Consider the following 22,092-nt stretch of genomic DNA (forward strand, 5'->3'; position numbering starts at 1 on the left):
CACAACACTCTAGATGCCTCCACAATGTGGCCGACGATCAGAAATTCTGATGGCACCTCCTTCCAAACAACAAACGCTCTGGTCTTAAGCCCAAATTCAACTGACTCAGAAACACACAGAAAACTCTCGAACTCTGCCATACACTAACCAGGCTTCCTTGAATAAACAAAAGTATCCCCATACCCCAGACCTGACCCTAAATTTCCCATTAGATTTGACCGTATGATTTATGATTTCAGGGCTTTCAGTACTCTTGGATGTGTATCCCGCAGCCGGTTTATAGTAACATTTATACTTGCTATTCTAATTAACTATATTAACATTTACACACACAAAAAAACAACCCTATTTCTTTGACATTGATGATAAAGGAAACTGTTGTTTACTGCTATTTCTGTGAGAGATGCTTGTTATGGGTATGTTTGATAATTTTAAAGTATTCCGTCTTCTGAAAAAATGGATACCGATAGGAGATTTTCGAGATATTGAGCAGAATACAATTGTCAGACAAAAACGCGTGTAGAAATGCTTGTACATTTTACAAATATTTTAGATATATATAGGATAAGTTGTGTTTATGCCAAATAATATATTAACAGACCATTGCGTAATACTAGAAGCTATTTATAAAAACATATACTTACATCTGAACAAATATATATGTTGTGAATTTAAATCAAATGAGAACTAATAAAAAACTTCTTACCAATGGAATTGTATGTTTTTCATGATGGACGAAATTAACTTAATTTGGAGCTTTTCCGGTTTTCTTAACAATATGCTTTATATTTGGGAAGTTTTTTGTTTGAAGTTTTGTATTGCAATAATGTCGAATCTCACTTCAGTGGTGCTTCATACATGTCGTGAGAGTAAACGGATGCTAGATGGGAGTTTTCATTTTACCTCCTGGGCATAAATGTTTATAATGATGAGCATCATCCATTAAAAATCCTTTTGAAATGACACAAAAATACTGTACAAAGGGAACACGTTGCCTTAAACATTGCAAAATGTGCTTTGAAATGAATGTGCTGTATCAATTTTCCCCGCAAACTAGTAAAATCATCTGATTAATTACATCATATTGCTGTTTGTCTATTATACATTGATGTATGTTGTCGCTTTTCTATAATACAAGCATATACTTATGTTGAGGTATATATACTGATTATGTAGACATTTAAACAAGTATATTAATATAGAATCATTTGTTATAAGCTGCTTTAAAATGGGATTTTTAAATGTCATACATGTGTAACTTGGAACCTGCATAAAACATCTGTATTGATCAATTTAAAGGACCTTATGTTTGCTTTAACCAAACTTGTTTCATGTCACTGAAACACGTCGGAAGTGAAGGGGCGTTTCTTTGATATGACATTTTGTAATCTGAAACTGTGTAAATATTTCCTGCAGCAATTATAAAGTATTAACCGGTAATAAGTATTATTGCATAAGTCTTACCAAAATAAGTTGATGATCCAGACTAACACCAATGCACGTTCAGCATGTATATGTATACTCCTGTGCATTCGTGTATATTTGTAAGCTAAGTTCATACATCTTGATAACATACAAATTTAACAATAGTAAGACTCAACCTTTACAGGTTTCCCTTTCAGAATAGAAATGAGCCGTGCTCTGTGAAAAGGGGGTATAATGCATGAGCGTAAAGTGTCGTCTTAGATAAGCCTGTGCAGTCTTATCTAAGTTGCATATAGCAACTTCGTTTAAATGTTAAAAATTCCTTTGTATTAATCACAAAGAACTTAAACAACGTAATATCATAATTATGAGTAACGCTTTTATGACATATGATGTCATCCCAGGTCAATTTAACCTTCTCCGAGCTAATATCTTCATTTACATTACATGCGATGTTCAGACGCTATGTCTAGCTTGGTCTGATGCCGTTCACTATTTACGTCAAGGGCAATGAAGTGGTTGGTTTGTTTTAATTTAGCGTATCATCACGTTCTCAGTTTAATATAGTTCGTAATTGATAAGCCGTGTTCGCTTCGTTGATAACTGGATCCAAATAGCCATTGTAACCATAGACTTAAGGACATTTACTGAACCAGAATGTATTAAAAGGAATCTTTTGTCAAAATATAAAGCTTTGAATGTGTTCAGCAGATACATTCAACTATTGATAAAATATTGTTTTCACTTTAGAAGTCTCGGTCGCCTACATGGAACCTGTAATAAAAAATAGATTTATTCGTATTGCGCTCGCTCGCTCCGATGTTTTGTGCCAAAATCGGCCAAAAACTGATCCTGTTTATTGTTGTTAAACATTGTAGAAAATATAATCAAAAACTGCATGGGTTTAAGTATCCAAGTTCATGGCTTGATATTTCAAACATGCTAAATGGTTTGTACACTGTTGCACGAAGCCATAAACATGAACAAACGGAGCCATTTAGTTTGTTTTTGCTGTTGTTTTTGTTGTAAACAAAACTAGCTTAGAAACAAACCTCTGTGGGGTTATTACGAACGGTCCTCAGTCGAAGGGCTCAAACATGAATCTAGGTGACGCGTGGTTAATTCATATACGTTGACTTTATTAATGGCAAATCAAAATTTCACACAATAAATACGATATTGTTTAGCAAATGTGTTTTATCTTTAATGCAAAAAACACTTATTCTGCATTGGTTTTAACAATTGAGTAATGTATTCTTCAGAACTTTGCAGTCTTTAATATTCACAAAATAGTTCATTATTAAAATGTTGACATTATCATAAAAATGATACGTAGAATAATTTTTGCATTTTGGTGGCATTTGTGAAATCAGAAAACTTTTAAGTATCTAATTAAAACTATAATTCATAGCTGTTCCGGTCGTAATTATAATTTCAGCTACTAACTATACTTTAAAATATATTTGCTCGTAATTTTGATGTCAAATAAATCTATATCTCTTTTTTAATTGATATAAATACTGTCTCAATTATTTTCACCATAGAGATGGTGTTTAATTTCGGGCTGTTTGATCAAATTTAATGAAGTTTATATGGTTATGACGATACGATTCGCGGCATAAGATCATACCAAAAATATTTACGCAACGTTAACTGTGTTTAATGTCACACGAGGATTCTACTTTATTCGGCTGCGCACAATTTAAATAAGAAGAAGAATGTTCAAATTCTTTTAAGATGTATACATGCATTTAACTGCAGAAAAGTGAGACGCAATACCTTTATAAATTATTAGCAAAGGCTATAAGTAAGAGGCAGTTATCATACTGAAAAGTCACATGTTTTGTTATTTCAATAGTGAAGAACATATTTAATGTTTAATCTAATGGCTATTATAAAAATATGTTATGTTTTGTTATTGAGATGAAACATAATTCATCTTCCTTGCGCCTAGTTTATTTAATGTTCTGTTTATATCATGCTGAATAATAGTTTTTATATTTTTATATACGGACCATATTTTAGTGCTACCATTATCTTTAAAACATAGCCTCTAATAGTTTTATCCGATTTCCTATACTGACGACACTAGTACACTTAAAGGAACCTTTTCACAGCTTTTGGCATGTATTAAAGTTTGTCATTAAATGCTTTATATTGATACATATGAACATTGGATAAAGCTCCAGTAAAAAAAATAATACTATTTAAGAAAGAAACAAGTAACCCTCAACTGGGCTCGAACCACTTACCCCCGGAGTAAAAGTCTGTCGCTTATCGTAGTATCACAAAATATAACGACAACAACAGAACTCTCCAATCGTTTCGCGTTGCGACGCTTTATAATTTTCAGGTTTTTAAATCGTCAAAAGATGCATATCGTGGATATTTTAGAGCATGTTTAATGTTTAGTATTACTGTTTCCTCACAAATATCATAACTACAACGAAATCTTAAACTTTTTTATTTTGTAAATTTACCAAAACGTGAAAAGGCCCCTTTAGATATGTCATGACGTGAATCGAATAGTAAACATATGTTTCATCTTTTTAACAACAAATAACTATAACTCGCGTCATCTTACGACGTAAATATTATAAACAATGTCAATATCAAATATAAATAAGAAAAACTGGGGTAAGCGCTTTGGCACGGTCTATAGACACAATTGATATAAATCACCTGAAATATGAAATAATGTGGCATGGTTTCATAAGGAGGTCATATTTTGTGTATATAACATGAAATTTAAAGGCAACGTAAAGAGTAGACTTATCACGTAAAACCTCTAGACAAAGGTTCGAATATACCATACCGGAGGATGAGTAATGAGAACTGATCAGTATGATTTATAGTATTATAATATGCCTTCTTGTTTATTCCGTGCAACTACCTTACAGTATCGTATTTTAAAGCTTATCAATACAAACTTGAAATCCACATAACAAGTTCAGAAGTATTTGTGAAATTTTGAACGCGTACTAATAAAAAATTGGAAAAAAGTAAGTGATAGACACATTTTGCATTTATACACTCGAACTAAAATACCTTGATGAATAAAGACACGATCTTCTCTCACTATATTTAAAAGAACAAATATCGAACACAAAAATGTTTAATGACCTATAACTTAAGACATTTACGATGTGCAAGCACAAAGCCAACTTTGCATAAATAATGAGACATTCATCGTCTAGAATACCAGCTAAAGCACGGGCTTCTATCCAACTCCTCCATTCGCACTGAATAGACAATGAATTTACAGATGTGCATAAACTATCAATTACAAGTCAAGGTAAAAGTCAGAACCAGTAACGTTTTACTGCATGGTATCGAAGAGTATTTGCCAGACCCAGTGCTTATTTGATATTAAGTATATTTACTACGTGAAACTGTTCTATTTAAATAATTATTTGTAAAACCAAGCAAAGACACTTAAGATGTGGTATAACACAACACAAACAATCGGTGATACCCATATGCAATAACATTTTAATATTGTTTTGTCAGGTTTTGTGTATTATTTTTTGGTTTCGTATATTTGCTCGTGTTAGATGTATGTGTTGGAATTCGCATTTTTTAAATTATATATTGTTTAAATTCGTGTATAAGTGTTTAATTTCAAACAAAATCTTACTATGTGTTAATAAAAAAGCGTCTTTTTTTATCATTTTAGATATACCATTTCAATCACGTTTCATTTAGTGTGATATGTTGATATTAAAGAACATAAAAAAATGTGTTTGACGTTTATATGATAAAACGGTAGGTGTTCGTATTTCCATCTATGTCCAATCTATGTCCTTAATATAAAGGTGACGTTTATATATTAAAACAGTATGAGGTTGTATTTCAAAGTCCTGTTTGTGTCGTATTAGTATAACGGTGATAATTTAATTCAATTACGACTTAGAATGATCTATACGTTGGTACCAATGAATCGCGTACATAAACAGAACATTCCGACATATATATGTATAATGTAATGTATCTTATTTTTAGTATGCCCCCAACTGTCCGCGTTAATAAAAAATCTATGAATGATGCTCTTAATCGGATAAGAGTGGACTATTTTCTCTTGATCTCTTAGATAAGCCTACAATTAATATATCACATTTCGTGTCGAACAATAACGAAAGACAAAATACAAATATATGTAAAAGCCTATCAGATATTGAAAAACATTTGTATTAAAAAAGAATGCCTATATGATCCTATGGAGCGAAAAGTAATCATGAACGTATACTAGTCAAGTTGCTTTAAGTACTATGATGGGGCGTCTGGTATGGGAAACTCTTATTGTATTTGCTTGATTTGTGCTGTCGAATATCCATTTGTTTAAAATGGATATGTTCAGAAGTTGAATGTTGTTGATTCAGTGTGATAACAAAACTATAACATCGGGGAGATCGACCGAAAGGATTTTAAGAAAATTAAAATCTGGTTGTAGTTGATCTCTTATAAGAAACACAAAGTTAGAAATACACGTACCGGTTTTTACAAAATACTCGACAAAACCACCCGGCATTTCCTTTTAATACAAAACGACGCCTGGATAAAAGAGGTTGTAAGAGACTGCAGTATCGTTCAGGTTCATCGAACATCCTTGAAGTAAATTGATGGTAAAGTGAACGAAACGATATATCTGATTCGCCGAAATATCCGTTCTAGTGAGTTTGCTATTATATGTGTTGATGTTTTTGTTGACTTCATGCAAAGTACTCTTGACAACGTATTATATCTAGCAGTTGTTCAGTCGTTATGACATTCAGATTGATTTTATGTAGATTCCAATGTGTGCTAGTGATTTACTTTGTCCTTTACATGCAATGTTTTTAGGCAGGCATTTCTTATCACTTACCTAGTGACAAAAAAGGTTGAATCCCTTTTCCAATGGCACACATACAATGTAAAATGTTATGTTGTGTTGTGTAACGCTGTTTATACGTTTCAAAAACTTTGACTACTTGACCACATAATTCATAATGCATATATGATAACAAATTGCTAGGAGCAACAAACGCTGCAGTTTTTGTTTTTTTTGGTCTGCAAACTGAAGTTCTCTTATTATCTTGATAAGATATCAACATTGAGATTGATCGATAATCTAATGTATAATATATGTTTTATCAGAAAAATATGATCGTGTACCATAGTACATTTTAATTGACGCAGCTATTGAATTGTTCATCCCACACCTCATCTCTTGCTATATCCATATTTCATTTAATGAAATGCCACATTTGCTGAAGTGATTCCAAAGTTGTTTATTGTATCCTTCAATCTGAAAATGTCTTCTTCTGAAGTTATAAACATTATGACTTTCACCGTATGCATTGTATCAAACTTTGAGTGTCCTCTACCATACTACTTTAATTAATTGCTTAATATCCCACAAACGAAGTTTGAGATGTGTTATTCTTGAATCATGATGTCGGTTGGTAGGTTTGTCTGTCCACACGAAATGTTTTAAGTTTATTGAGCAAAGTATGCCTAAAACGATTGAATTGACAATTCTAATAGGTCATCACCAGGAAATATGTAAGCAACATAAAGTGTGGATTGTCAAGACACCTTTTCCAACCGGAGTTATCAATGTTTTCCTGGGTTATGTGCCCTTGAACTTAACCACTTTGTGGCATTAAATCGTAAAATTTTATGGAGCGAACTGCTTCTACATTTTGCAAGCTAATGATGTCAATAGGAACTTAAATTATGAATCCGTTGAGCAACATACAATTTTTCTTGCAATCTGATCCACTATCCAGAACAGTGTACACCTGAGATTTGTATGGCTGCTATATATGTGACAAAGCGGCGCCGAGGCACTTTTAGTCTCTTGGTAACGAACGTCTATTGTGTTCACCTTTGTTGAGTAAGCCCGCACATTTATAAGACACGATTAGGTTTACTTATAAATTTAGATAACAATATAAACATTGTTTACAATTATATATTGTCGTAATATTAACAAGAAGTACGCACTTTATATTTATATTGGAGCAGTAAATTTATAAATAATAAAAACAATTTCACATTTTCAAGGCAATTAGATTTTATATGCCGCAATAATCAGAACCCTTTATCGTACATACCAAGGATCAAACCGTATCAAGACCGTTTCTCGTCTCTAGAGAAGAATGCTTTAATAGTTAACAGACACGACAGCTGATGCTGTTCTATTAATTCACAGACAAATATCTTTCTTTCTCGGCTGCACAGTGCATCTTGTCTGAAGATTTCACATGTCATGCACATTTGTATATGTTAGAGGCCGACATTATTAAGTGTATCCAGTGGAAACACACGTGTTGGTTCGTATGCCTTCCGAACTTTGATCCTCCGGTTCGTCATTTTTTTATGTTTCCATACGTCTAGAACAAGTGTAGTATACCTTCAAAATATGTCCCGTGCGTTGTTTTGTGAACTTTGTCCATGATAATGTTGATATATTGTTCAAACTGTGTGTTATCTATATTAAACAAAGCACCAATATACCCTTGTTAAAGCGTTGAATTAAACTTAATTTTGTTTTATTTTCGTTGTGTTCAATATTAATTACTGCAGTAATATGTCAGTGACATCGAACTTATTCATGTTTATGCTGAGTGTTTCTTTGTTTGTAATGTCTCGTATTCTACATGATTATCTGAGGGTAACGCGACTGTCACTCCTGATTGTTTTTTGACTTTACCTTCAATAGCCATAGTTTGTATGTTTACCTGACTTTCAAAATTCATTTTTAGGACATATAATTACTTTTAGCTACAGCATGTGATTTTAATATACATATCCCCTCCGGTTAATTGTCAGGCCCGAAATTTATACATTTTACTGTGCAAGGAACACGTGTCACATCACTTCTGGAAATAGATTGTAGATAATGGTAAACCATCTCTGACACAATTTGATCTCTTATCAGTCATCACAATTCATTCCAAGTCTGTGTATGTTCTATGATTGTATCTTGAGTGTTCGTTGGCTCTTACTGGCTATAACAGTCACTGGAGTAGGCATTAAGTGCCTCGACTTAAAGACTTAAAGAAAGATTTTGAATGAGGTTTTTATTTCTGGAAACGTTAGAATTAATTGCACTATAGGTGATTTAGGGTATAATCATGGTTTTTTTAGTATAAAGAGTCATACGCGAGTTTAAACTTTTGGCTATTTAAAGATTACTTCGCTGATTGAGTCATGCACAACTTTAAATGTGTTTTAGGGTTGATTTTTATATCGAATTGTTTTGAGTTATCACCGTTTACATTGAATAAATTGTCTTTGATTTTCTTCTTTTTTAAGCTATGGCTAACGGTGAGAAACCGATGTAAGGTTTCTTTGCATCGAACGTGATTATATATATATAGAATACTATCGTTAATCGGTGATATAGAACAAAACGCTTGATTCTTAAGTAGGCGATACATGTATGTCATGTTCGCTTACTAAAACTGTGTATTGCTACTTGATAATTGTTATATGTAATGATTATGCTGCGATTTCCTTGAAAATTGTACTTGACAACCCACAGTAAACACGGCCGTTATTTACGGGCGCCACCTCTTTTTTTAGATGCTTTAATAAATGAGTCAATGCAACTTCAAAGTGGGCGCTCAGGCCCGGATGTTTATTTTTTATTTTATGGATAATTTTACAGCGTGATTATGTTTTATATGTTTGTTCCGCATACATCGCAATATTTTTTTAATTCGGGCTATGTAGTTCGATTAAGCGAAGGTTAATTCGTCCAAAAAGGTAAAAACATATGTTCTCAAACCATTTAAAGACGTGAGAACCTTTATAAGTTGTGGCATCCTCAAGTTTTAAAAAAGAATTGCGATGAGTTTTTGCTGTGTGACGAGCAAATTTCCACCCAATTAAATCGCTAACGACATCAAGCGATTGCGTACAACATATATTAGATGCCGCATGCACAAAAACATTGGCTTCTTTCCGACGTAATAGATAGATTTGCATTTTTTCCAAAAGAGATGTAGCCAATGCTAATGAGATGGCGCTAATGATAGGAGGTGGCGCCACTGCATGATGTATCCATTAACAGTCGTATCGCAATGACATCATCATATGACATGACGTACATTTGATAGATAATGTTACTTGTTATATTTACTTTATTTTCAACGTACATACGAAGGCCCATATCTTTACAGAACATAAACACATTCTATGATAAATAAGATGTAGTTTTTTAAATATATAAGTTATCAACTCAATTGTGAAGTCACCTACATGAACAAAACATATTGTACGATATATTCCAAAAAATTGTAATACTCATAAACCAATAACTAAATTCTCAACATTATCATAATAGTACATCGACAGCAATTTTTGAATACAGTATGATAATTCACGATATAAATATAAGATAATACTTCTTCTTGAAACGATGATTTGTGTCCCTTAATCTAAAGTCTTAATTTACTAAAGGGTCAAGGTCAACGGATCTTAATAAGGCTTAATTGTTGTTTTTCCCACTATCAACTCCAAAAAATGAAGAAAGCTCGGTCGTTTTTCGTGAACTTTTTTTGTATAATACTTGTTAAATGTTCTTATCTTTCAAAGACGAACGTTAACATCTATAAAGACATTAATAGAAAACTACTTTTTCTAATCATGAACGCACGCGACTCAAATGTGCTGAAGTAGTCAACTTACACAAATAAATGTAAGTCCTGTACACATAATAGAAACCATGACATAAAATATGTCACTTTAAATAAGCTATAAATGTACATCGGCGCCACCTCCTATTCTTAGCTCCACCTCTTGGCATTGAGTCCATCTCTTTTTGAAAAATGCAAATTTATCTATTAGATCGGCTAGAAGCGGATGTTTTTGTGCATGCATTAACTTGCACATGTTTAAAGCAATCGTTTAATGTAATGAGCGATTTAATTGGCTGGGAATGCGCTCGTCAAACCGACAAAAGACATCAATTTGATTTTACAAATTCTTCCTTGCCATAACTTATAAAGGTCCTCACATTTCCAAATTTATGATACAGTAGATTTTTGGATGCATTTTGTATTCGCTGAATCGCACTACATTGGCCGATTTTTTTACAATAATGCGGACCATGTAATACAAACATAGAAAACATAAACACCCTGTACAATTATCCGTTACATTTCAAAACATCCGGGCTTGAGCGCCACATCAGAAGTAGCATTTGCCCATTTAGTAATGCATCTAAAAAAGAGGTGGTGCCCGTGATAAACGGCCGTGGTAAAACATACAATCGTTATCTCTACTAGTTTATGTCGTTTTAGGATATGGGAATTGAATTTACTAATTTCACATGTATAGATGTTATAAATTACCACAATCATTAATAAGCGCGAGAGGTAATGCATTAGTTTATTACATATGTAAAATAAATCCTCGTACAATATTGGGCAAAAGAAGCAACACAGCAATTAAAAATCAATATAAAAATAAGAAAGAACCCCGGACTCATTGTAAGCAGTAAGTGCACTGCAAAGAACGGTGTAAAGAATGGGCTTATTGCCGAGCCGAACAGTACATATGAGTGTAAAGAACACAGTGATTAATGTATAATAACACCTTCCAACTAGCTGTTATTAAAATATTACATCTGAATATGTCACTGTTATTAATAGAAGGGGGTTTATTAACGGATTATTTCGAAAGATGGTAGGTATTTCATTTGTCCACTACGTATTTCTTTTCCCAGCAGTCTGTATATGGCGCATACTGATTTGGTCACCAAGAGTTATTTTTGTATTTACAGTCGGTCCTAAAAAGCATGCAGGTGAGTTTGTTTCAGTAATTGATTTCTTTGGAAATCTGTAATTTAATGTGATTAAGTTGATGCTTTTAAAGGTCTTTCTCCTACTTGCAGCTGTGTTTATACGCATTACGTATACGAATGTTTCACCTGGCTTAAAAGAACGCATACGTACAAAATTAAGTTGTGCAATCGTAATAAACTTATTACCTTACCTTAATTTTAGCTGATGACAGATGAACAAGCGTTCTCTATGTAGAAAACAATAACAATGTGTTTTCGTAAGGAATATCACTTGTATGAATGTCATGATTTATATCTTCTCTAATGTTCAGAGAATTGTTTTCAACTAGCAGTTAAGTACGCTCTCTCTGCTTGGCGTTTGATGCTTCCATCTGTAAGTTTGATTACGTAACATTCCGTTTTTTTGTTGATTTATTATAACAAAGAAACGATGAAACCGATGCCGTAGTTTCTGTGAAACACCATGCTCATATAAATGTGAAACGCGCACTGGGAAAACCGGACATTGCATAGGCGTCAATGATTGTACAAGATTAGGCTGAGCTTGTCGCACAGCCTAATTGGGCACAATACTTTCCAGTTTTACGGATATTTTCATTTTAAGAAAGTATCTTTTAAACGAAACTCGTGTATAGGTGTAAAGTGTCATCCCTGATTAGCCTGTTCGGACTGCACAGCACTTCTAATAGCATGTATCAAATAGGCAGTTGTTAGGAGACCAGATATCGTCAGCGGGGAGACCGTTTCATCTAGATATGCAGCGGAGTCGCATATGCAATATTATATGGAATTGCAACATGCAATCAATCTACTGTTTCATACAAAAAACGCGGATACAACTCGCACCGGTAAATTACAGGATTGTCTTGAAATGTTGCGACTGCAAATCAGTATAGAGAAAACGCCAAAAAAAATACAACGGCGTTGCTACCATTGATTAAATGACTCCCTGTATACAACTGGAACCTGTTATTAACATGATTATCTTCAGATTTTGCAACTGCCAGTTAGTATGGGAAAACGCTAAAAATAATAAATGCAACGGCGTTGCAACTATTTATTAAATGGTTCCCTGGTGAATGTTTTTTCGGCCATGTTATCATCTACAAGGTAGCAAATGCTATTGTTATTATTTTTTTTTCAGTACACACATTACAGTTGTTGATCTCTCGGAAATTTTCGTAAATATGTTTATCGCTTTAACAACCAGTTGATTAAGCAGTCAATGTTTTAGGAAATGCTGACGGACTTTTAGTTTACGAGTTAACCGTGTATTGCAACCAAACCGCATCAATCATATTTATATGTTTAAGCAGTCGCAATATATGTGATATGTTGGTACGATTGATGTGTTTAATAGTTATATTGTTCTATGGTATTTCACTAAAACCTCGTCAAATCAAAGACTCGGTATAAGCTCAGGGTCTCTGCATGTACAGTATTTACTAAGATATGTTGACACTAATTAGAGGCCCATTTTCTCTGTATAATATTAACTTTTATCTGTGAACGTTTACTTTATTATGAACTTTGTCTTGGTATTCTTGAACTATTTCTGGCATTGAATTACTTATTAAAGTTCGAAATAACTTGAATGTATTAAAGTAACGAACATTATGTTATACAGATCTTCGTACTCGACTTTATTGAAATGGGAGTGGAAACAAGCAACTCATTATTTGGTATAAACACAGTTAAAAGTTCCGCGGAGGTCATATTATCGTCAACGTAAAACGAAAAGACCAGTATTAAATTGTTTGTATCCGCGTATTATTGGAAGTTTTATCGTTTCTTAGAAACCGCATATTCATTACCATTAAACCAATTTACATTTGATAATGATGTCCTACGTTCATATTTCCGAGTTTTTTGTTTTTGTTATAACGTGTTCCTGTTCAACAACCTTTAAAATAACGTTTAACGATCGTTCGTGTTACGTACTTACTTATTTATAACTAACACCTCAAAATATATTAAACACAGATCTTCAAAGACCAATGCCCGTTGGGCAAATCATTGTTACGTTTAAAGCAACAAAAGATGCAGGTAAAAAAACGCTCTCGTATTAAACGATGTAAAACAACCCGATAGGTGGCCCTTTGTGGAACACGATAAAGGACATATGAAAGACGTATGTACCTTTAGGCCCAACAAACATCTCATTACATAGCGACGACCAACCTCGATTTACCAATATTTACTGTTGTGGCACATTGCGACAATTTTTTTTCTACGGGCAATCGAATTCGAATATAACATTGCATGAAGTATGTTTTTAGCGGCGATTTTGGACACTTTATTGGATTTTATTTCTCTCCGATTTGAGTTCTGGTTCCATAAACTACACACCTTAAAAAATTATATATATATAAGTTGCTGTATACAGACGTCGACCGTTTGGGCTATTAAAACAGGCCATAGTTGGCTACAATAAAATAGTATTATGACTTGAACATTTATTTCACACACAAATAGTGAGCGCAATTGTAAAATTGAGTTACCGGTATATATAGTATATGCGCCTTACGTTTATATGGTGAGTATCCTTATTTAGATATCGTCCAATTTTTCTTCGTGGACACGTCATAATGTAGCTAATTTAACCTCCAGTACTCGCCACAGCTTACTTCAATTACAAAAAAGTTCACTAAATTAACAAGAGAAATCATCGGATGGTCACTTATTTTTTGCGGACTTATCTTTTTTCTACCTTAATTATTTGTTCACTGACGTTATAAACGGTTCGTTTCCTCCTAAATGAAATAAAATCATCGAAACGTGAGAAATGTTTGAGGATGAAGATAGCGAGAGGTTCTGTGATCCAAAGCCACAAAACGTCATTTAAAACTGCAGTAATCGTGCAAGAACATGTGTTCTACCGCAGATTACAGGACATTTGCCTGTCATTGCCTTTGTTTACTGGGTGTTTTATGTCCTCTGTGTTGGTGTCAAACGTTAGGTCGTCTAGACAGCAATGATACGTGACTTTTACAAATGCCAAACGTATGCAAACTGATCAGCCGGTGAATTCTAATATCACTAGGTTACAGATCATATATAATTATTTGAGATGCACGTGGTAGATCTTGTCAACTGTGTTGATGCACATGTTGTTGATAATTTTATAATAATATATTCGGCGAATATATGAAGTAGTAGTTAAAGGTGACACACTGTGACAAAATATTTGTGTTCTTTAAAGATAAATAGCATACGGATGATAGATTGTATTGGCATAAAAATAAAGAAAATGCGGTATTCAGCTATTACATCGTCACTCTATGATGTCAAACCGAATAGTCAGCCCCTCGATTAAATATCGAGTAGGTCGCCGTAGTGTAATGGACATGGTGATATGGTGGCTAGCGACTGGGAGGTCACGGGTTCGATCCCCACTGTGGGAGCGTTCTTTATATCTCTCCCATAGGCACCAAGTACTTGTTATATGCAATAGAGCTAAAATAAAATGGTTTTAACTAAATAGGTTGCTGTTCAGCAAAGCATTTTATTCGCGGAAAATGTCATATTTTTTTTTATTTCTCAGAAAAAAACAAGAATATGCATTTTAATTAATATTCTCTTGCTTTTCGTTTTGAAGTTCATGTTTTTGTGCATTTTATTCCACCCATTCAAATAAGAGGAACATATCTCAATTGTGACAATATTTGCAGAATGCAGTATTTGTTAAACCTTTCAGCTAAGACGCAGACGTTCTGTGGGTTTGAGGATCCAGGCATGTGCGGGTTCGAGCAGGACAACACCACGGACCAGTTTGACTGGACGCGCATCCAGGGTCGCACTCCCTCAGCCAACACTGGACCGGAAGCGGACCACACGTGCGGCGATAGTAACGGTAACTGGTCGGCTGTGAAATATTTGTAGAAAATTTGAGTTAACGCGGTAAATTGGTGCCGGCTTTCGAAACGTAATGGTCCCTGAGTATAAGCCGCGTTGACACTAAGCAGTTTTCTGTGCAAAATAAATTTCTAACGTACGGTATGCTTATTTTCACCAAAGTAAATAAATACCCGGGTCGATTGAAGATGTTATATTTATATAACGCCACTTGGATTAAGTGTAACACATGTTTATACAAACACGTATAACGGTATAAATAATCGTGACTTATGCCATTAGTCGCAAGAAGGAATACAAACCTCTGACAGGAATCACTTTTAAGAAAAAAGAAAACGCCTCCTCAAAAAAGAGTATGACGGTACTGTACATGCACATGAACGTATTATTTGTCAAATTGCCTATGTAAAAGTATTTATATATACTTACCAGAGGTATTCTTGTTAATTGTCAGTACCTCGATACCTAAATAAATGTGCGTATGTTCTTTTCTTGTGAACGATGTAGCTCTGAATCCATGCTTCTATGAGTTCAGTCTTATATTGCAGGCTACTTCATGTACATTGAGGCGAGTGGGCGCTCCAAGGGTCATTCCGCCCGGATGTGGTCTCCCCGGTACCGCGGCCTCCAACCCCAGTGTATCGAGTTCTACTATCACATGTACGGGCGTCAGACCGGCACTCTCACTGTCTATAGTAGGGTAGGTATCTAACTGCTCTATATACGTGTTAACGGCAGCTACTGCGTTCCTTAGACTGCGCAGATTGGCCTGGAGTTACGCTGGACGCATATTATATAAGACATTTTTTAGCATGACGCGGCTCAAATAAAGGAAACATTTGAGCAAGAAACTATATTGACGATAAAAAGCTACTTAAACGCTGCGTTTGCAGAAATTGAATTTTTAGATTTTTGGTGTGATGTCAAAAAAGATGTTTCGCCGTTGATTTTGATTTTACACAAAGTTGTGTCTGCTGTGTATATATGCATGTAAGAGTAAAAGAATATAACAGACTTATACAAGTTATAGATTCTGATACCTTTTACCAAGAGGCCATAGTGTTACATATTTAAGCTTTTGACCAGTGAAGAGAACGTGGCGTTATGGCGCGTGTTTGGTAACCAAGGCAACCTTTGGATCAAAGCAAGCGTCGCGACGACGGAGGAGACGGCCCGCTCCGGCTACCAGGTAGACTTTTAAGCATTTCCTGACTTGGTTTTGTTTGCTTAAAAGTATTTGTGAAAGATTGCGAGTTTTTTATTTGAGCTTTATGATGCATTTTGTTTTTTAATACTTGTCTCACGGGAGTTGGGACTCATTATCCATTTCTACCTTCTTACTTTTTACACAAATGTATTAAATGTTGATGTGGTATTCTGTTGAGGTGCAAACCGTAGTTTCTGGAAAAAATCATGTAGAAATCCGGTATCGAAACCACCGTCAAAATTCACATGCGTCGGTGTATTACCTAATATTATTAGGTTAATACGCGTTTTGCTACTGTATTTCAGTTGATCTTCGAGGCTGTCACCGACCTCGGTTACGAAGGTGACATTTCCATCGACGACTTCAGCATCCGGGACGGCGCGTGCGCAGTAGACGCGGCGTCCCTGGAGGCGACGCCACCGCCGCTGACGGACGCCGGAAAGTCAAAACTACTTCAGGATCAGGTTGAAAGATATCGTAAAATATTAAGGCGTCGGCAGAGGCTGCGGAACCGGTTGCATGGAAAGACGGCTGACAACGACGAAGGGGACGATGACGACGGGGCGCGTTGATTCTATATCAGGAACATTGGTCAATTGTTAGACTTTTTATGAATGTATGATAAGGGTTGCGTTGTATTTCTTTAACCGCGCAATTTATGCGAATGGCGATGTATGTTCTTATTCAAAGGATACCTCAAGGCCAAGGTTAAGTTTACGAGAAATTAAAAACAAGTTCAGCAGGACTTTATTGCACAGCGTTCATTGCTATGCGCCATTCAGCAGGACTTAAAGGCTTAAGAGATATTTGCATTGCCATGTCATTTAATGATCGGCGTGATTTATACATGCATAATTCTGTGTCGCATTTGCATTCATGCATGGAAATAGAGAATTCAGTGATTGCATTAAATGTGCGTGCACTAAAATTATCGAAAAACAGCAAGACTTTTAGAAGATGTGTCTCTGGTCTGTGTCGATAGGGAAAATAGGCCAGCGGCTTCAACAAAAATGGGTCCGCAGTTATAGTAGTGCAAATACAGAGAGGTATAGACCACTCGAGCCGTGCCCAATCATCAACAGAGGGTTTCGCATACTAAAATGTTATTTAGACTCTGTACGTTGTGAAATGAAAAATCGTTATGTTTGACTCGATTGTGTATGGTTCAAGATATTGCCTTCGTTTATATTTGGATTGAAATATCGTTCACTAATGAAAACGTTAAATATTTTCTCAATCTATAACATATGTGAGAAACGTTATTCTGTAAAATGTACATCGTGCTTAATTTGCTATGATGTTGTACTGGGAACGATTATCTTCTAAAGACTTTATGCTGCATATGAAGATTAGTAATACACATACATAAATAAAACTTTAATTTCAACGCTTTTGATCTACCCATGGAACAGCCTTGTTATTCATTACATTCATCTATCACTTCCGAAGCGTTGTAATATATTAAAAAGGATATAGGATAATAAATTATTTAATTGGTTCCGACAAATCTTTCAAAGCATTGCTGTAAAAAAAGTTAGACACATACGTTATTCCAAAGCAAGAAGAAATGCTTTGAATTTCGTGTACAAATCGTAATTCACAACCGCGAGGTTGTTCAGGCAAAACGAGACGCGATGTATTGGAATGAAGTGTAGCATAAAGGTGCATGATTTGTAGCGTCCATAAATTCGCGTCCGTCCATCTTGACTTAAGCTAATTCAGAGGAATTAAGGTACATAACTGAGACGCTCATAAATATATTGATGTATTGTTGTGTTGTTGACTTGATACATAGTACTCAACTCGTAACTGCTTTTTCCAGCGATCAACACAGTCAAATTAGAAAAATAGGCGCATGTGGACCAGTGCACTGCTTTGCAATTAAAATAATCATCTTGTGTTTTTTTCCGGACACATTAAAAAGAAAATATGAGGTTATTGAGTTTAAAAATGAAATAATGTATCTACAACTTGAAACGCGATCTCTGACTTTCGGCTTTGGGGGCAGTCTTATCCACGCTTAGTTGAAATCTTAAGTATGTCAAGCTCATGTAGTCATTTATTGTATTTTAATACGTATATACTAGTGGTACGCCAGTTGTAATTCTATTAACAATACATATTTATTCCTCGCAGAAGGTACATTTTTTACAGAAACGACTTGATTATCACTGAATACATGAAGAATTTTGGAAGTGTCAACATATTTTTTTTCTGAGTGTAACACATTTAATTAATGTCCACATGTTCAATGCGATTGTTGTCCAAGACAATATGCATCTCAAACTGAGTTCCTCTTGTAGAAACATGTTGTGGAGTTCTTTTGTATATGCTCGCTGGTTACTTGTGGTTATTTTCTTTTGCTTAGGGCGGATGTTATATGCTACCTACATTTCACTAAGTGACCGTAGGAATATTAACCTTAATTGAATGTTTAAAGATTTCAAATCAGTTTATGATTTTTAGTCTGAACTATGATAACATTAAATATACAAACACAATAATTGAGGTATTGTAAATGTGTTTACATCGCGTTAAGGCTTATGTTAAACTATGGCAGATTTTTTTAAGATGGTGATATTGTGTCTGTTTAAATATCCTCGAATATTTATGCGAGATTTATATTAACAAAATAGCTTACTTTTCAAAGAGCTTGCAAACAAAAATTGTAATCCAGTTTTCACGTTAAATGGACAAATATCAGAGCATTTTATATGATGTTAAAGGAAAACGGCGTTCTAACACTCATTTATATAGTTAGGATGACATTATAGAATTACACGCGTTTAAAATGCATCATGTGTAACATTAACGGATCAACGAAGCGGCAAGACCTATGAATTTTTTAACATATTAAACTGACAACGCTTTGATATGCTTTACATCAACGGGTAAACCACTCGATACCCTATGATATGCCTTGTTGACTTAATCCTACCGTGTTGGGCGTAACAGATTTATGAAAGATGATTATAACCACATCTGAACACAGCAACCAAATGGTTTAATTGAATGTTGATGATATATTTGATATTGAAATTTAAAAAAAAAGTCATTAGCTATTTGATTAAAATTATGATGTTAAATTGTGTAAATTTGTGGGGTATTTATTTATACAGTTTGTACTAGCTCGTTCGCACTAGCGTTAGCGTCAGTGACTTTTGAGCAATTAAACGTTTGCGCTATTGGATCTATAGCATGGTTGGGGGGGGGGGGGCATTCGCGCAATCTGGTCAGTGACGGTCTTTGGTCATTGTCGTCTCGGGTACTACTTAAATGCACCTCGGTTACGGAAAAAATACCAACACGTACCCGGCAAGTTCTGACTGTATCCGAGCTTTTTTCCCGCCAAATATCCGATGTCGTAAAACGCGAATATGAAACAGAATTGACTTCGAAAAACACCTGCATCGACATCCTTTTTGATATATGAGTTTCGATAACATAGAGATCATTTTACAAACTATTGACATATATATGACCATAATTATTATTTTTTAATTTCCGACCAATTAAGCGTTAGAATGTTCCGGGTACGTTTGAGTATATTTACCGTGCACGGGGTTCCTTTAAGTATGCTTAAGAGTAACCGATGTACATTTAAGTAGTACCCGAGCCGACAATGACAAATCGGGCGTCAGTAACTAACATTTCCGATAGCGCGCATGTTAGCTCCTGTTCAGATTGCGCAAATGCGAATAGCATAAGAGCCATTGTTGTATGGCGCGGCTCGTGTTGTTTATGTTGATGCATATGCTTTTGATAAAATAACATTTAACATAAATTAACGCAACGTGAATTAAGCGAGAGATATGTTATTTCTGCCACCCTGTTCCCATCACAAGTTTATAACGTTATTATTAAAAAACTTGAAAACAATTGCTGCATAAAACGAAATCATATAACAAAATGTTTTGGAAAATAACCATTAAAAATCAATTAACAAAAAACGTGAGGTGAAAGTCAGAGATCAAATCAAATCGGAAAGTGTTGTTTTAGTGTTTTATATAGGATGAAGATGTATTATTCATATTGTCAACTTAAATTATTTAATTATGGATTTTGGTTGGAAATTTTGCTGTCAAATTTACAGCATGATCCCGACAACCGGGCGAACTCCTGGCAACGATCTTAGGCTTAGTTGCTCGAAGTGTAATTACTAGCTTTCATCTTTTAACACTCTGTTTGCTCGAATAAATAACTGATCGTTTAATTGGCACCATCATAATGCCATTGCATCAATGGTATTACCTCAGAACTCTATACCAAAAAACTATTACGGAAAAACTCAATTCGGAATGTCAGAACTTATTAATAGTACTTGCGATTCACTCGTACTGAATCGTTGGTACCAGTCTGGGAAACAAACAACTTCGCGTTTCGATAAGCATGTGTAAACAGTCAATAACCTTTGTAAAACCAGGCTTTCATTTAAAGACAGCAACTATTAAAGTAAAATGCAGGCAAACATCATTCGGATTACTTGCCACAAATCTCAATATGTGATTCTAGTTTAAATCTTTTTCTTATTAAACGATAATCATTAGAAATGTTCATGTACTTTTAATTTAATAGCAACGACAAATTCGAAACCTGCATTTACATTTAATAAAAACTCATGCAACAATAGGCACATAATAAAAACCGAGCGTAATCTTTTTTTCAATTATGTTTTTTGTGTTTGTTGATTTGTACTTATTTCCTTTTATTGTATCGGTTAAGGGTCACTTGCCATGATCAAGCACTCATAAAATTAGGGAAGCCTTTTTTGCAATGATCTTGTTGTTTTCAGCATTTTGTATTCAGACATATTTTATCTAAATTTATATTTTTTTAATTCATGAAAACATTTTTCATTACCTAACCAACATTTGTAAAATGTGCATGCTCTTTAAGCCGGTGATTGTATCTTCTATCTTAAACCTACAATTAAAACAATAGATTAATTTAAAGCATGAACTACCAAATTATTTGGACAATTTTTTTTAACGTGAATACACGCGATATAAGAATTATTAGTACACAATACACATTTAAAGCAAATTTTATCAAATACTAGCATAAAAAACTGCAGTTGAATCTTAATACAAAAATGTTCTCTTAATTCAAGCAAAAAAGGTGAGTTCTGTTTTATTTACACATATTCGGTAAGTAAACAATATCAGGTGCATTTCATTTTCTTTATAATACGTTATTATTGACTAAATGTACTCCAGCTGTGTTTCTGATATCAACATTTTCGCTAATTCTTCGTTTTTTTGCTTATTATCTCCGAATAAAAAACGATATTTGGAATTTTTTTAAATTGCATCGCTTCTCTGACTGTGGCGCAATTAATTGCTTCTGTCGACAGGTAAGATTGCTGTTTTTGTGTTTCGAAGATTAAATACCTCTTCAGACGTAAACGATGTTTAAAAACTCTAAATGAGCTTGTGGAAAAATTACGCGTATTGTATGTGTTTGTAATTAATGTTTTAGTGTTTGAAAATAGGATTGTCTGTTGAGTCGCATTTTTTTTGTCTGGTTGCTCTGATTTTAAATAACTTGAATTTGAATTAAATTTGTTTTAACCCACCCAAAATCAGCAAGTTCACAAACAACACGGATGTTAAATAATAATTAGACATGCTGACTATGTACAATACTAAATACGAGCGCTACATTCGTTCACTGGCTTTATAATTAAAATACATGTACCTAATTTCTAGCACCAGTTAAATATGTAATTAAATAAAAATAAATCATTTGTGAAAATGTGATTTACCTTATATAACAAACAGTATGTTTTCAAAGAAACAGCAGGGTTTACACA

The 22,092-nt window shown here is 34.3% G+C and overlaps 1 protein-coding gene across 1 annotated transcript in view; it reads left to right on the forward strand.

The window, feature by feature from the left end:
- LOC127843190 (uncharacterized) overlaps window positions 1–17,667 on the forward strand; it is a 43,965-nt gene extending 26,298 nt beyond the window's left edge. Inside the window, exons 2-5 of the mRNA XM_052373054.1 lie at window positions 14,916–15,071; window positions 15,622–15,773; window positions 16,149–16,262; window positions 16,586–17,667. Coding sequence (XP_052229014.1) covers window positions 14,916–15,071; window positions 15,622–15,773; window positions 16,149–16,262; window positions 16,586–16,852 — 689 coding nt within the window. The 3' untranslated portion in view covers window positions 16,853–17,667. The remainder of the gene's footprint in view (window positions 1–14,915; window positions 15,072–15,621; window positions 15,774–16,148; window positions 16,263–16,585) is intronic.
- Window positions 17,668–22,092: the final 4,425 nt, after the last annotated feature.

This window comes from Dreissena polymorpha, chromosome 8 (genome assembly GCF_020536995.1).
Source record: "Dreissena polymorpha isolate Duluth1 chromosome 8, UMN_Dpol_1.0, whole genome shotgun sequence".
Taxonomy (NCBI): domain Eukaryota; kingdom Metazoa; phylum Mollusca; class Bivalvia; order Myida; family Dreissenidae; genus Dreissena; species Dreissena polymorpha.